The following is a 15,610-nucleotide window of genomic DNA, read 5'->3' as shown; positions in this document are numbered from 1 at the left end:
TGCTTATCTTTAATATCTATGACAAATTAGCTATTTAGGAATGTAATTTATGGGTTTCCGAATGTATTCTAAGCTATTTTGAGTGTTCAAACATTACAATTTGCTAACAACATTATAGTTTAAAAAAGAGGACGACCAAATGATGTTCAAGCATTACAACAAGAGGACATAGAGGACACAATTACTGTGATAGAGGTCGATAATAATGAGAGATTACTGATGAGATTGACACATAGGCTGAGCAACATGTTGTTTATGGTGATGAGATAAGAGGCTGGGCAAGAAGCTCTTGATGATGACGAGATTGATGCTGAGCAATAGGCTCTTGATGGTGACGAGATTGATGCTGAGCAATAGGCTCTTGATGATGACGAGATTGATGTTGAGCAACAAGATGATACCTATGATGGTGATCAGGAAGTAGAAAAGAGTGAAGATGAGTACCAAGACACTAATGAATTTGATAATGAAGATGATATTGACAAAAAAATTGAAGAGGATCTTAGCATGTTTAAGAATGAGAACTACGAGGATGAGATTCAATCCTATAATTTTTTTTGTCCACGAGATATTACAAACAATATTGCGTGGACGAGATTTTCAGACAACAGTTTGAACATGAATAATCATGGACACGTATCTTATAATTTACAAACAACATAGCAACAGACCAAAAAAGAGACCTTGACAAGCAATACTTCTCTCCGAGTTTACTTACAAAATGTCAATTGGTGTAGAGTTTGTGAACTTATGACTTCTACTAATCGAAATGTTCTCCACTTCTCTCTTCATATTCTAAGGGTCATTGATCAAGTATGAAAACTTAGGATAAGTGGAAAACCCCTTTGATACAATTTTTTTTTACTCTCATAGTTACATTTTGACTTTATAATAACACAAAAGGTCACTTCTCACAGCCAAACACATTTACCTTGATGAATGTCCATTATAACCATCAATCAAACTTCTCTCTCTCTCTCTCTCTCCTTACTTTTTCTTCTTCTCTCTCTATCAGTTATGATTTATGAATTAAAAAATAAAGTAAAACAATGAATTTCAGTGACGGTCGTTCCTTCACATCGTCTCTACACTATAAGTCACTTTCTTGAGCTTTCTTACCCAAAAAGCCACTTCTTTCTTGAGGTGTATATTCTCTATTTCCGAGGCCTTTTTGTGTTGGTTTTGCCCTTGGCATTTATGGTCCTAAGTGGCTCATTGTTAGAGTAACCAAAAAATGGGATGCTTTAGTTAGTTAAGTTAGTGCATTAATTAGAGTTAGGGTAAATATATACTACTATTTAGTGTAACTTGGTTTTGGGTTTTAGAGATGTTACCGTCAAACAATACATTTTGGTTTAGTTAGTTTTTTTAACAATAATATTTGTTTTTTCAAATTTTAAGGTATATAAGAATATAATTGCTACAATAAATTATAATTTCTTTTCTTTATATTTTAACATTCATTTTCATATATATTTTAATAATTATTTTTAAAATGCATGGGTATAAAAACTGTGTACGAAAAGTGTCGACAGTACAAAAAATACTTGAAATTCATTTGTGGGCTACACATTCCCTTATAAATTAATCTGTGCACTTTCATAGGTTTGGAATACCTCCAGATTAATCAATATATATGTGTGTGTATGTTATCTAAAAATATTGTGGATGATTATTTGAACTTTAGTTTTAGAATTTTTCCTGTATAATTTCTTCTGTATGATTTTTTGACTTAGTGGTATTTGATGTAGTTGTAAGAATTAATTGAGAAAAAGAAAGAGATTTATACATCAATAGTTTTTATTTATAGAATATAAGCTGTCTGTTTTTGCGTTATAGCTTTGTTTTTTTTTTGTTATAGAATCTAAGATATAGATATATGTGTCATATTGTTAGATTTTTTTTACTATAAAATTTAAGTTGTAGGTTTTTGTAGTGTAGTTATATAAACTGGACTATGATTTTTTTAAGAAATACTAATTATATATATTCAATTAAATATTAGGTTATTCTCTTGCAAAAAAGGCAAGAAGCAGCGATGTTCTCTTTTTCCATATAGATAAGACCCAGTCGGACCTATCATCTCTTCGGAACGACTCAAATTCGAACTCCACTTGATCTTCTATTATGGGCGTTGACAAAAAAATAATTAAAAATATTAGGTTCAAAATCATAGCAAAATTGATAAAATTAAAAAAAATTAAATATATTTTATTAATATATAATGAGTATCATATATATATATATATATATATATAATTCATATATGATACATAAATCCATAAATTTGAAACTTAAATTTATATTTATATGATATTCATAATCTTTACACTGTACAATTATAATATTCTAGTCGTCTATATAAATATATATTTTAAATATATTATTATGTGTGTCAAGTGAAAGAAACATGTCTGTCAAATGAAAAAAAAAAAATATGTTCTGAAATAACTTGAAATAATGCTTTAGAAAAATTGCTTTTCAAAGCTATAAATTTTAGAAAAAAATAGATCTGGCTGTAGGGTTTGAACAATAAATTACAGCTTGATTGCTTTACTTTTAAAGCTGTAGAATAAATGAGACTATGCAATCATCTACAGTTTTTACCAATCATGTCTAATGCTTTAAAAATAAGATTTCTACGTCAATTTCTTTAATTTTTCTGATTTAACTTTTAAAACTAAATAATGCTTGATTGACAATTAGGTTATAAATATAAGTTATAGCTAAAAACATTTGTTAACTCAACCAATCATCGGCATTGCAATACATTGAGTAGGTTGCCCAACAATAAATTTCACTCCAAATCATACTACTTTAGCATGATAAATGAGTTTTTTTGTACGCATGTAAAATATTAGACGATTATATAAATTTGACCAGGTTCGTATTATTTAGAAATTTTTCATTGTCCGTCCTTCTACCGAAGCTACAACAACTGTATGCCATTTGGCACAACTTTGTTCTTGTTGAAGATGGACGGAGTCCTTCGACAAAGCCATCATCATGTAAATGAATTTGGAACAGTTAAAGAAAGATGCAGTCGAGGAATACCATGTCGGCTTACGAAAAAAGGAGGACGTCGGCGAGTCGACAACAAATAAAAGAGAACTAGCAAAGAGAGACAACATTCACAGACACATAGAAGTCGGCACAAGAGATAGGATTTTCATAGATTTATTATGTTCTTAGAAAATCACTGTTTTTAAGCAATTTCACTTCCTTGTAATCGATTGTTAATCTTCCAATAAATATCTTTCAATTAACTCACCATAAAATTTGTGATTTCATCTCGAACATGCCAAATTCAAATTGAATAACTGACATCATCAGTGGAAATTATAAATAAGCGCCAAAGAAGATCTACGATGGTCGAAGAAGATGACACTCGAACCGGAGGCCAGGCCGCATCAGCTGCACAGCCAGACTTGGCCGTGGTGATGACTATGATGCAAAATATGGTGAGGCGCTTCGAGAGACAAGATGCGTCAAAAAGCTACTAATGAACGGCTCAATTCCCTAGTTGCAGTCTATAGACAATCATCGCTTCAAAATACTGATCCCGAAACTGCAAGAAGAGATCTATTCTGAACCAATCAAAACTCGGCAGGACATCAAGTCGCAGTAGATTGAATAGGTCAACAAACCAACCAATAAATCGATCTTCTTTGGAATTCAATACAAAGTATCTCATCCAAGGTTCATCGGGCGACAAGTTCAGTGCCAGAAATAGAGCACGTTCTCGCTGCAACACAGAAGACGCAGTTCACGACAAAGATAACCGAGATACTGATCCGACACTTAGGACAAAATTAAGATCCCATCTTTTTCATACGAGACAGATTGTAGTGATCACATGACAACATATCCATGAGACAAGCACACTTCAACGCAACAGAGAAAAATTTCGGATATTGGCAACTCGTCGTGGAAAGTATGATAGGACCGGCGGTGACCTGGTTCTTAAGGCTTAAAGAAAACTTTATCAATAGTTTTCGTTAACTATCCACTGATTCACTATACGGTGTTCATCTCTGAAGACAAGTCTTGAGATGAATAACATAAAACTTAAGAAAAGAAGAAATTCTAACTCATCAATTCACAAATCACAACTAAAACTTTACCTTATTAAGATCTTATCCAACCCAAGAGATATCCATGAAAAGACCAACAAGCAAGATAGAAGGAGATCGAAAGAATGATTACCCTTTCTCTGTAGTTCAGCTTCAACCTGATGTTAATAAGTTAGGCTGTGTGCGGGTTGAACCAAAACCGGGCTAAAGTTTGATTTTGTAAGAATATAAGATGAATAATGGAACAAACCGAAGTCAAATGGTAGGAAACAAAGATTGAGAGAAATACGAGGAGCTGATCGTAAATACAACTCTTATGAGTTTCCAGTTTCAGAAGCCAAAAAAATCCGTTTTCCTTGTCTCCTTTTCTCTCTCTCGCCAAGTTTACCTTTCCATGGCGCTTCCTCACCATTTCAGGTAAGCAATCTCTTCTCTTGTTTTTCTCCTTTTGAGGTTTCATGATAAAAAAAGCCCTAATTTCTGCAAAGTTTCTAACAACAAAAGCCTAATTTCGCCAGAGACTTTTGCGGGATCGACGGCCAGATTTCACCAGCATTAGGGTTCGAAAGCTCCGCGAATCTCCATGAGCATCCTCCGTATATTCCTCCTTGTAATCTCCTCACCTGAATCCCCCCCCCCCCCCCTTTCTTTAATTTAGGTTTCTCAAGATCTTAAGCTCTAAACTCTTCTGTCTCTGTAATTTGATTAGTCCACGTTCCCGGTTTTGCACCTGGACCGGTTTTGCAAACCGACGGTTCTGATGTTGGCGCTGGCTTCGAGTGGAACAGCATCTATGGTCGAAAGAGTCTAAAGGAAATGGATTTCATGGAGAACAATTCTCAGTTATCTTCAATTGATTTTTGGCAAGGCCGGTCTGTCTCAACCGGTTTGGGTCTCTCCCTTGACAATGCTAATGGCTCGGCTTTGTTGTCGCTCGTCGGAGACGATGTTGATCAGGAGTTACTGAGGCAGGATTCAGAAATCGATCGATTTATCAAGATTCAGGTGAGTTAGAGATTGTTACTAGTTTCATCAAACTAGATATGTCTGAATAGGACACGTTCTTGCGTCTATGTATGAAGTGGATCTTGTTTGATCAAGTTAGGTTGTCTGACTTGTCTCTATCTGCTCTTTGACCAGTTTGCTATTGGTTTGATAAAACACGATCTGTTTGAATAGGACACATGCTTCTGTCTTTGTATGAAATGGTTTCTCTGCATATATATATGCTTTAATCCATATATTGTATAGCTTCTTGGATATATGAGGGAGATGAATTGATTTGTTGTTTTTTTCGTTTAACTTCTTGATTCTCTGTATCTTCAACAGGGAGACCAATTACGGCATGCCATCCTTGAGAAGATCCAGAAGAGTCAGCATAAAACCGTGTCACTCATGGAGGAAAGAGTGATCCAGAAACTTCGTGGAAAAGACGAGGAACTCGAGATGATAAACCGAAAGAACAAGGAACTCGAGGTGCAAATTGAACAGCTTACACTGGAAGCCGAGACATGGCAACAACGTGCGAACTACAACGAGAACATGATCGCTGCTCTCAACTACAATCTCGAACGCGCTCACGGTCGGCCGAGAGAGAGCAATATGGAAGGATGTGGAGACAGCGAATTGGATGACGCTGCCTCTTGCTTCAATGGTAAGGCGACGATGATGATGTGCAGGTTTTGTGGAGTGAGAGAGGTGTGTATGTTGTTGTTGCCGTGTAAGCATATGTGTTTGTGTAAGGAGTGTGAGAGGAAGCTTAGCTCTTGTCCTTTGTGTCAATCTTCTAAGTTTCTAGGGATGGAAGTCTACATGTGAGATGATATTTGACCCAAGCTGAAAACTCTAATTAGCTAACGAACTCGTTTGTAACTTATCTTGCTTTCTGGACTTTATGCTCGATTGCCCTAGTATTTCCCATGCTTATTCTATTTTATCCCACCAATTAAAAACACTATAATTTTTATTATATTTTCATCAAAAACGTGGAGAAAATTGAAATTGCCCTTAATGGAACCAAGAATTTACATGATCCAACTTAACTATTCGACCCAACCCATTATAATCCGGATGATCCGCGCGCTTCCCTCTCCTAAATCACTTTCTTCTTTGTCGTGTCGTTCTCATTTTTCCTAAAACTGAAAATTAGAAGAAAATCAACGAAATCAAATCTCCTCCTCGGAAACCCTAGAACACGATGAAGTCCACCGCGTTCACCGCTTCTTCTCCAGTCTTCCCTTAGCCTCTTGGCCCCTTCCTTGTTTCTCTGATTTCCTAATTCTCCAAAATCGGTCTGTAACCCTAGATCCGACAAAATCAACCGACAAAATTGATCGAATCAACTGCTACTGCTCTCCTAGGGCGTATTCCATTCTCCCTCTGCTTCCGTCGGCGACGAAATCGACGGAACCCTAGACTTTGTCTTCCATCTCCTCTTTTCGTGGAAGTCCTCTTTTCGTTATCGTCTCTTCCGTGTAAAAAGATATGTTCTTTCTCCACTTTTTGATTGATTTTGTCGTGGGTTTGAAACGATTGTGGTAGAAAATCGGTTAGGTTCAGATTCTTTACAGATTTTGAATATGAATTTGAGATTAAAAATCAAAAATCAAAAATCATGGTGTTATATTTGTGTTAAATTGTGTGAATTGAATATAAAAAATTTGTTGTTATTAGATAACAGAGAGTGAAACTTGGACATGTTTGGTTTTGAGGTTATAGAGATTGAAAACCTAGTATTGAAAATGTTGAATACAGCTGCTGATCATGATACTGTTCCATCGGTTTGGTTATGAGATTTTGGAGAGTGAATGTTTGGTTTTGAAGTTATGGAGATCGAAAGTTTAGTTCTTAGATTAGTGCAGTGATGTTGTCGAGAGTTGTCAATGATTTGGAGTCACTGTTTTCGTGATTGAATGTTTGGAGATTTAATACTTGAATGAATGGTGTGAGATTAGGCAGATCATGAAATTAGAAGAATGAATGATCTGTTTTGTTGATATTGAATGAGTTTGCTGAGTGATTCAGCTCTGATTGAATGTTTGTTGTTATAGGATATCGAGAGTATAGAGATAATGACAGGGCGTAAGCGTGGAGGGAAAAGAAATACCAAGCAAACAAAACGAAAGTCCAGGAAAAAAGTCACTCCTCCTCTAGAAGAACATCATGTAGAATCGCTTTCAACTGGGAATAGTGATGATTTGTCAGCACACGAAAATGAGACTGATCATCTGTCTGCGACATCTTAGGTATTTATCCCAAAATTATTTTGTTGGTTTCACATTGTTATTGGTGTATTACTGGTGTGACTAGTGTTGGACCCAATTTCGGTCAATACATTAATGGGCCGCGATCAAAGTTATGGGCCGCAAGGAACCGAAGCCCATAACAAGCAATCGAGCTCGAAAAGCAAAGGAGTCGAGGCCCCGGAGATCGCGGACCAATCCCGGAGATCGTGGAGCAGCTACGGAGATCACGAAGTCGACTTACTATAATGAAAGGAGAAGAGACATGAAGAAGGACACGTTGAAAACCCTAGAGAGAGCTACACACTTACATCGACCTTGTTTTCCTCCCGATCTTAGACTCTTTCTTTACGGATCTCGTTTGTATCACTCGATCTAGTTCAACTCATTGTATTCGATCTTATTCATCAATAAAGTCCATTTTTACCTACTGGAAACTGTTTAACATCGTTGTGTTATAAACATATCGTTGCCTACATCATTTGTCTTCCCTAGATTAAACCCCGATCACTATCAAATACTTAGTGTAGATTTTAGGTTCTACATTTTGGCGCCGACTGTGGGGAAAATAAACGAAAAACATCTTTGCTAAGAAACCGTTTTAAGTTTCCTAAGCGCGACTATGGATCCCATTCCAATCAAGTCCAACTACATCGAATCGATCGATCTCGACCTCTTCAAATTGATGAGGCCGATCGCATCAAGAAAAATCTATACTCTCGACAAGCGATCCAGCGCATCGCGACAAGCGATTAACGATTCCACCATCATCACCCCCGAAGATACAATACCAAAAGGAGAGATCGTGACTTTCCACGAGCACAAAACTATAAAGCTCGATATGCCCCATGACGATGCCTTGGTGATCGCATTGGAAATCGAAGGCGCCGTCTTTTCAAAAATCCTCGTCGACATCGGAAGCGCTGTCGACGTCATCTCACAAAAAACGGTACGGGTGTTCGAGCAACCGATCCCAATGATCAGACGAGAAACGACTCCCCTCGCCAGCTTCGAAGGAAAGTCGATCCGTTCGCTCGGGATCATATTATTAACCACCAAAGCTTACGATCTGGAACTGAAAGCAGAATTCACCATAGTCGATCATCCTATGCCCTTCGATGCCATCGTAGGGCGCCCCTGGTTGCACTAGATGAGGGCGGTCCCCTCGGTTTACCACCAATGCGTGAAGTTTTTATCTCCAACCGGCGAGAAAACCATACTCGGAAGCCAAAAACAAGCCAGAGCCTGTTACATGTCTGAATTCCGAAAGATGCCACAGAAGGAGAAGAATATCCCATGTGCACGCGACCTCTCAGTAAAAGATCCCACCAAAGACTTATCGAGCATCGTCGCCCTAGACGAGAGCTCCCCCGAAAAAGGCGTTAACATCGGGAACGATCTCCCTCCTGAAATCAGGAACGACCTTGTATCTTTCCTCAAGCAAAATATTAGAACATTCGCATGGTCTGCGGCAGACATGCCCGGAATCGACATCAATATCACCTCTCACGACCTGAACGTCGATCCTACGTTCAAACCTATCAAACAAAAACGAAGGAAGCTAGGACCCGAACGGGCCAAGGCGGTAAACGACGAAGTGGATAAGCTCCTAAAAATCGGCTCCATTCGCGAAGTCCAATATCCTGACTGGCTCGCAAACCCAGTCGTAGTAAAAAAGAAAAATGGAAAATGGAGAGTATGTATCGATTTCACCGATCTCAACAAAGCATGCCCAAAAGATAGCTTCCCATTACCGCATATCGACCGGCTGGTAGAAGCCACGACCAGTCACGAACTACTCTCGTTCATGGATGCATTTTCTGGTTACAATCAGATTTTCATGAACCCCGACGACCAGGAAAAAACTAGCTTCATCACCGAGCGTAGGCCTGGGCATTCGGGTACCCGTTGGCGTTCGGGTCGGGTTTTTCGGGTTTTCGGATTTTTGGGTTTACGCTCCTAAGTCCCATACTAAAATTTTATTAATACGGGTCGGGTTCGGATAATAACACTTCGGGTTCGGTTCAAAATTGTATTGCGTCACAAAACCCATAAAGTAATCATATATCATACGGATTCGGGTTATATCGGTTCAGTTCGGATATAACTAAAGTAAAAAATAAATTTTTTTAAGCAAAACATAAAGAAAAACATCTAAATTAAATAAAAATTAATCTATCACACATAAAATTGATAAAATAACAATAAAATGTTAAATCAAGCATGAAAATAAACATCATTTATAAACAATATGTATTGTCTTATAGAGAGTAGACTTTTTATTTCAATGAGAAAATTATAAAATATTATTTATAACTAATTGTGTACTTTAATCATTTATTATAATTTTAATATTTATTATTATATATCATATTACCACAAATATTGAATTTAATAATGGGAATACTTATATATATTTCAAAATATTTATATTGACTATTAATTTCGGATTTTTTCGGGTTACCCGTTTGGGTTCGGTTAATAACACTTCGAATTCGGATATTTTTTGTACCACCCTACAAGTCCCGTTCGGGTATTTTTACATTTCGGGTCGGATAACGGGTCGGGCTTTTCGGTTCAGGTTCAATTCGGATTTCGGGTTCCGGATTTTATGCCCAGGCCTAACCGAGCGGGTTACCTATTGCTACAAAGTAATGCCGTTCGGACTAAAGAACGCCGGAGCTACTTATCAAAGACTAGTAAATAAAATTTTCTCCACGCAACTTGGAAGAACGATGGAGGTTTACATAGACGACATGTTAGTAAATTCATCCAAAGCCAACGAGTTCTACAACTCCAAGAATGTTTCAACATTCTTAATAAATTCGGGATGAAACTGAACCCTACAAAAGGCACTTTCGGAGTGGCCTCCGGAGAGTTCCTCGGATACCTTGTAACCGAAAGAGGAATCGAGGCCAACCCGAAACAGATCGCCGCGCTCATCGATACCTTACCTCCTACATCGATCCGAGAAGTACAGCGCCTCACCGGAAAAATAGCTGCGCTGAACCGCTTCGTTTCTAGATCAACCGACAGATGCATCCCTTTCTACAAGTTATTGAAAGGAAACAAGAAATTCGAATGGAACACCGAATGTGACTCCGCCCAAAAAGAACTTAAGACATATATCAGCGAACCGCCCATTCTGTCAAAACCAACCATAGGAGAGACCCTCCTTTTGTATGTGGCAACCTCCGAACACGCTGTGAGCGGAGTGCTAATTCGCGAAGAAAGCGGAGAACAAAGACCGATATACTATGTAAGTAGAGTGTTGGTAGACGCCGAAACCAGGTACCCCTTGATGGAGAAGCTAGCGCTAGCAGTAGTAACCGCGGCACGAAATTAAGACCTTATTTTAAGTCGCATTCAATCACGGTCATGACATCGCAACCCCTACGAACAGTACTCCACAGTCCAAGCCAATCAGGAAGATTGGCGAAGTGGGTAATCGAGCTCAGCGAATACGATATCGAATACAAACCGCGAACGAGCTCGAAAGCGCAGGTGTTAGCCGATTTCGTAATCGAACTCGTCCCGAAAGAGGACAGCGCGAAATCGAATTCCCTAACATGGAAATTACACGTCGATGGGGCCTCATCGAGGCAGGGATCCGGGATCGGAATACAGCTCGTATCCCCGACAGGGGAAATGATCGAGCAATCATTTTGCCTGGGATTCAGCGCATCAAACAACGAAGCCGAATACGAATCTCTGATCGCCGGCCTACGACTCGCACGAAGCGTCGGAGCTCGGGAAATCAGCGCCTTCAGCGACTCGCAGTTAGTCACGAGCCAATTCCACGGAGAATACGGAGCAAAAAACGAAAGAATGGAAGCATATCTCACAGTCCTAAAAGAGATCGCTCAACAATTCGACAAATTCGTGCTCACAAAAATCCCAAGAGGAGATAACACGTCGTCCGACGCTCTAGCTGTGCTGGCTTCAACTTCCAACCCAGCGGTAAAAAGAATAATACCGGTAGAAGGAATAGAAAAGCCTAGCATAGATCTCCCGTGCAAAGGAAGCAATCTTCAAGAAGACAGCCTCCCGCGCATCGATGTAATCACTACACGAAGCAGAACACGGAAAGAAAGCCAGGAACTCGACAACGAAACCAGCGGTGAGCTCGACGACCCATCAACCCCAAGCACGTCACGCGTCAGGACTAGAAGAACATCAACCACATCAACTGACCCTGAAGAAGCCATCCACAAAACTAATAACGAGGTGCACGACGCTTTCAAAAAAGAGCTCGAAGCTAGACCAGATTGGAGAACCCCAATGGTTAAATATATAAAATACGGGAACACCCCGCTGAAAGATGGGAAGCTCGAAAAATAAAAGCCCGGAGCTCGCGCTATTGTATTATGGAAGAGAAACTGTACAAAAGAAGCCTAGACGAGCCTTATTTGTTGGGGGTGTCGCCCAAAGACGCATTCACAATCCTAAAACAAACTCATGGAGGATCATGCGGAAGCCACTTTGGCGGGCGATCCCTAGCAATCAGTATAAAGAAACTAGGCTACTTCTGGCCCAACGATCGCCGATGATAGCGAGCAATTCGCATTAAAATGCGACAAATGCCAAAGGCACGCACCAATGATACACCAACCGACTCAAAAATTATCTACAATATCTTCACCATACCCCTTTATGAAATGGTCCATGGATATAATAGGCCCGCTAGTACCTTCTGGGCCAGCCCAATTAGGATTCCTCCTTGTACTAACCGACTATTTTACCAAATGGATCGAAGCCGAAGCATTCTCCAACGTCACCTCTACGACGATAACCAGCTTCATTTGGAAAAACTTCATTTGGAAAAACATCATCTGTCGGCATGGTTTACCATACGAGATAGTAACTGACAATGGACCACAATTCATCTCAAAAATATTCAACGAGTTTTGAGTAAAATGGAAAATCAAAATTAAGGCCGCAATCCCCCGATACCCAAACTGCAACGGTCATGCCGATGCCGCAAATAAAACTATCATGAACAACCTCAAGAAAAGACTCGACCTCAAGAAAGAGAGGTGGGGCGAAGAGCTGCACGGTGTCCTATGGGCTTACAGAACGACCCCTCACACAGCAACCCAAGAAACACCACTCTCGCTATCTTACGGAGTCAAAGCTGTAATCCCAGCCGAAGTCGAGGTCCCGAGTCAGCGACGAGGGATATGTCCAGAAGATACCAAACTCAACAAAGAGTTATTAATCCACCAGTTAGAAATGATCGAGGAACGACGAGAAAAAGCAGCAGTACGAGTGCAAAATTACCAACAAGCCGCGGCACGTTATTACGACTCCAACGTAAGAAACTGTGCTTTCTCCGTAGGCGACCTAATTCTCCGAAAAGTGTTCGACGGAACGAAAGAACCAGGGGCAGGAAAACTAGGAGCAAAATGGGAAGGATCATACAAAGTCCCCAAAGAAATCCGAACTGGAGTCTACGAGCAAGAAAAATGCAAAACTGACCTCCCAGAAATACGACCTTGGAACGCCTACAACTTAAAGAAATATTACAAGTGACGTAAAACCCGAACCTCGACCATGACTATCAAGCTTCAAGCTGGGAAGCTACCGACCTTACCCTACAGCTCAGTCAAAGAAAAACAGAACTACGAAAAGGCTTGATCCCTCGAAGAGGGTACGTAGGCAGCTCGACACCAAGCGCAGCCCAAACAACTGAACAAACATTTGTTACTTTTCTTCTATTACTTAGAATACTCGACCCCTAAATGTAGCCTGTTCTATTGACTTGCTATCAGGCCATATAAAGGCCCACAAAACAGATTCCTGATCAGTCTCTGTTCCACGCCTCCTAAAGGATAAAAACAGGCTCAATGAAGCTTAAGTTAAATCAAAACATACGATTAAAGAGGTATTGTCCCATAATCCGTCGAAGACATATATATGTTTTTTTTTCGACAACAAAAACACAAAAAGAAAAGTAGAACATATCAAACTTCAAACTAAGTCAAATTAACCTTCGCATCGATCCTGATTGACCGAATCTCTAGAAATCTCAGGAAGATCGAGGCGACTAAGAGAAGGATCCGACACCGAAGCAAGACCATAATCAACTTCGAGCGAAACCTCCAGGTCTTTAAGACGCTCCAACTCCGCTTCAAGCTCGAAGCCACCCTCATTATACTCAATCAAAGCCTCAATACGAGCTCGCGCCTCTTGCAAACGAATCTCCGCAGCCGTTTCCTTTTTCTTCTGCTCCAACTTGTTCTTCTCTACAGCCAGAACCCCATCATATTCTTGAGCAAGAGAGAGACGAGCAAGGTAGTGATCTTTGCGAGCTCGCCTATCTCGACCTTCGATCTCTCGCCTATGCTTCTCCTTCATCGAGTCAAGATCGCTCTGAATAGCGACCTTCTCCGCCTCAGCAGCAGCCAACTTCTTCTTCGACTCCTCGATCTCCGCTTTGCGCTGCATATCCACCTCCCGAGCAACCTCCAACTCACCTCGAAGCTGTTGGATCGTGAGAAGATGACCCGCGATCTCCTCCTTACTTGCAAAATTAGCCAATCGCCCCTCCATCAAAGCAGCGTATTGATTGCTCACCTCCATAGCCTAAGCAAAAACGATAACATCAGACATTGTCATCCCATTCAATAAAGCACCAAAGAAAGATAACGTACCTTGGCATTCGCAACTGCCATCCGAACATAGGCATCACGGTCTCGCATACGCTCGAGAGAAGGGAGCTCGTATCCTTCCGCTGTGAGCTTAAGCCAGATCGCAGCGAGGGAATCGGGGTTCTCAAGGATATGAATCTCATTATCATATGAAAACGCCCACGAAGAGGCTTCGGGTACGCTCGAAAGACGGCCGCCGGAGTTAATCCGCGAAGTACCTTCACCAGAAACACGTAACGGTGGAGGGAGTCCCGAGCTCGATGACCCCGAAGTCACAGTATTAATCTCCTCCAAGACCCGACGTTGACGCCGGTGAGTCAATGAATCGACCTCGTCGTTAAGAGCTCGATCGCCAGCAGAACTCGCCGAGTTATCTGATGCTTTACGAGTCCCACCGGCACGGATAGCAATCGACACCGACCTAGCCAGAAGGCCAGGAGACTGAGCCTGCGACCTCGATCTAAGAACCGGCCTGCGCTGAACTTTCTGAGCTCGCTCTAACGACCCGACCTCAGAAGACTCATCAGGACGATCGAGCAACACCTCCTTCTCCTTCTTCCCTAAAAACGAAACAAACCTCGAAGGATTTAGGATCGCGCTAATGAAGTATCTCAAAATCTTGTCAAGAGAAGGACAACTTACTCATGTTGCCACGACCTTTCTTGGGCCGAACGGGAGCCACCAAGGCAACATGAATAACACGGTTCACACCCGGCGGAAGAGCATAAGCAGTTCGAATTCGGTCATGAGTAAAAGCGAGCCATCGAGGACTACCACGTCGCAAAGTAGCCATTAACCCACGAAGCTCGGGGGTCATGGGCGCAAGGCCGAAGGGTCTACAGATAAAAAAGAGAGGAGACTTTTAGGCCAAAAGACGATCAAGAGCAGACATTATTCGGAAAAAAAAAAAATTACCAATGTCGTCGGACCATTCCCTAGGGATCATCTCAAAGTCAAAATCCCCGACCGACGCCAGGTTAACCTTAAAAACAAAGAACTTTTCTCTCCATCGATCATCTTTATTGGGAATGCCTTCAATAATTACACGACCAGAGCGGGGAGCAAGAATCATCGTGCCAAGAAAGCCATTGTTCCGCTTTACAGCGAACAATTGCTTCAACTCCCTGAGTCCGAACTCAAGACCTTCCTCCTGAGCTCGGACCCAGGAGGCCAAGAAATAACGAAAAAAGTTAGGAGCCATCTGGGTAAATGCCATCTTAAGCTCCGCCAACGCCTTAAGAAGAAAACGAGGAAGAGGAAACAATAAGCCGACGTCCTCGAAATGCGACATATTGGCTCCACAGTATCCCGGTCTCACGGTCTCCGGAGTTTTGCTGTCTTCTGGAAGTTCAATTTCGACGGTATAATCGACCCCCCAGAGTTCGTAGATAGCCTCGATGTGTTTCGCCTCGAGAATTGTCTTGAGGTGGGGACCAAATTTCTCGAGCGCCATAAATTCGAAGCAGGGAAAAAAAAATACCAAAGACGATGAAAGAGAAAGAAGGATTGTAGTATCGAAGAAGACGATATATCCAGTGAAGTGTAATATATATATATATATATATATATAAACGGTTCCCAAAACGCAAAGGATTAACCGGCCACGAACTATCGATCTCAACCACATGATTCGAAAATGGCCGAC

General features: G+C 40.7%; 2 protein-coding genes and 1 long non-coding RNA gene across 3 annotated transcripts; 2 read left to right on the top strand and 1 right to left on the bottom strand.

Annotated features, from left to right (window-relative positions):
- Window positions 1–3,219: 3,219 nt before the first annotated feature.
- On the bottom strand, window positions 3,220–4,211 carry LOC125591488. Its single transcript, XR_007327569.1, has 2 exons — window positions 4,125–4,211; window positions 3,220–3,745 (listed from the first exon to the last, which is right to left on the bottom strand). It is a non-coding gene; the product is annotated as an uncharacterized LOC125591488 (long non-coding RNA).
- A 127-nt stretch (window positions 4,212–4,338) lies between these two features.
- LOC125591487 (probable BOI-related E3 ubiquitin-protein ligase 2) lies at window positions 4,339–5,993 on the top strand. The gene is made up of 4 exons (XM_048765822.1): window positions 4,339–4,490; window positions 4,592–4,683; window positions 4,783–5,078; window positions 5,403–5,993. Exons 1-4 carry the CDS (start codon window positions 4,390–4,392, stop codon window positions 5,889–5,891), a joined length of 978 nt encoding a protein of 325 aa, XP_048621779.1. The 5' UTR covers window positions 4,339–4,389; the 3' UTR covers window positions 5,892–5,993.
- Window positions 5,994–7,937: 1,944 nt separating this feature from the next.
- LOC106404298 lies at window positions 7,938–8,465 on the top strand. Its single transcript, XM_013845027.2, has one exon. It carries the CDS (start codon window positions 7,938–7,940, stop codon window positions 8,463–8,465), a length of 528 nt encoding a protein of 175 aa, XP_013700481.2.
- Window positions 8,466–15,610: the final 7,145 nt, after the last annotated feature.

The sequence above is a fragment of the Brassica napus genome, chromosome C8 (genome assembly GCF_020379485.1).
Source record: "Brassica napus cultivar Da-Ae chromosome C8, Da-Ae, whole genome shotgun sequence".
NCBI classification, from domain to species: Eukaryota; Viridiplantae; Streptophyta; class Magnoliopsida; order Brassicales; family Brassicaceae; genus Brassica; species Brassica napus.
The sequence above is the reverse complement of the archived record's forward strand: the minus strand, read 5'-3'. Positions and strand labels throughout refer to the sequence as shown.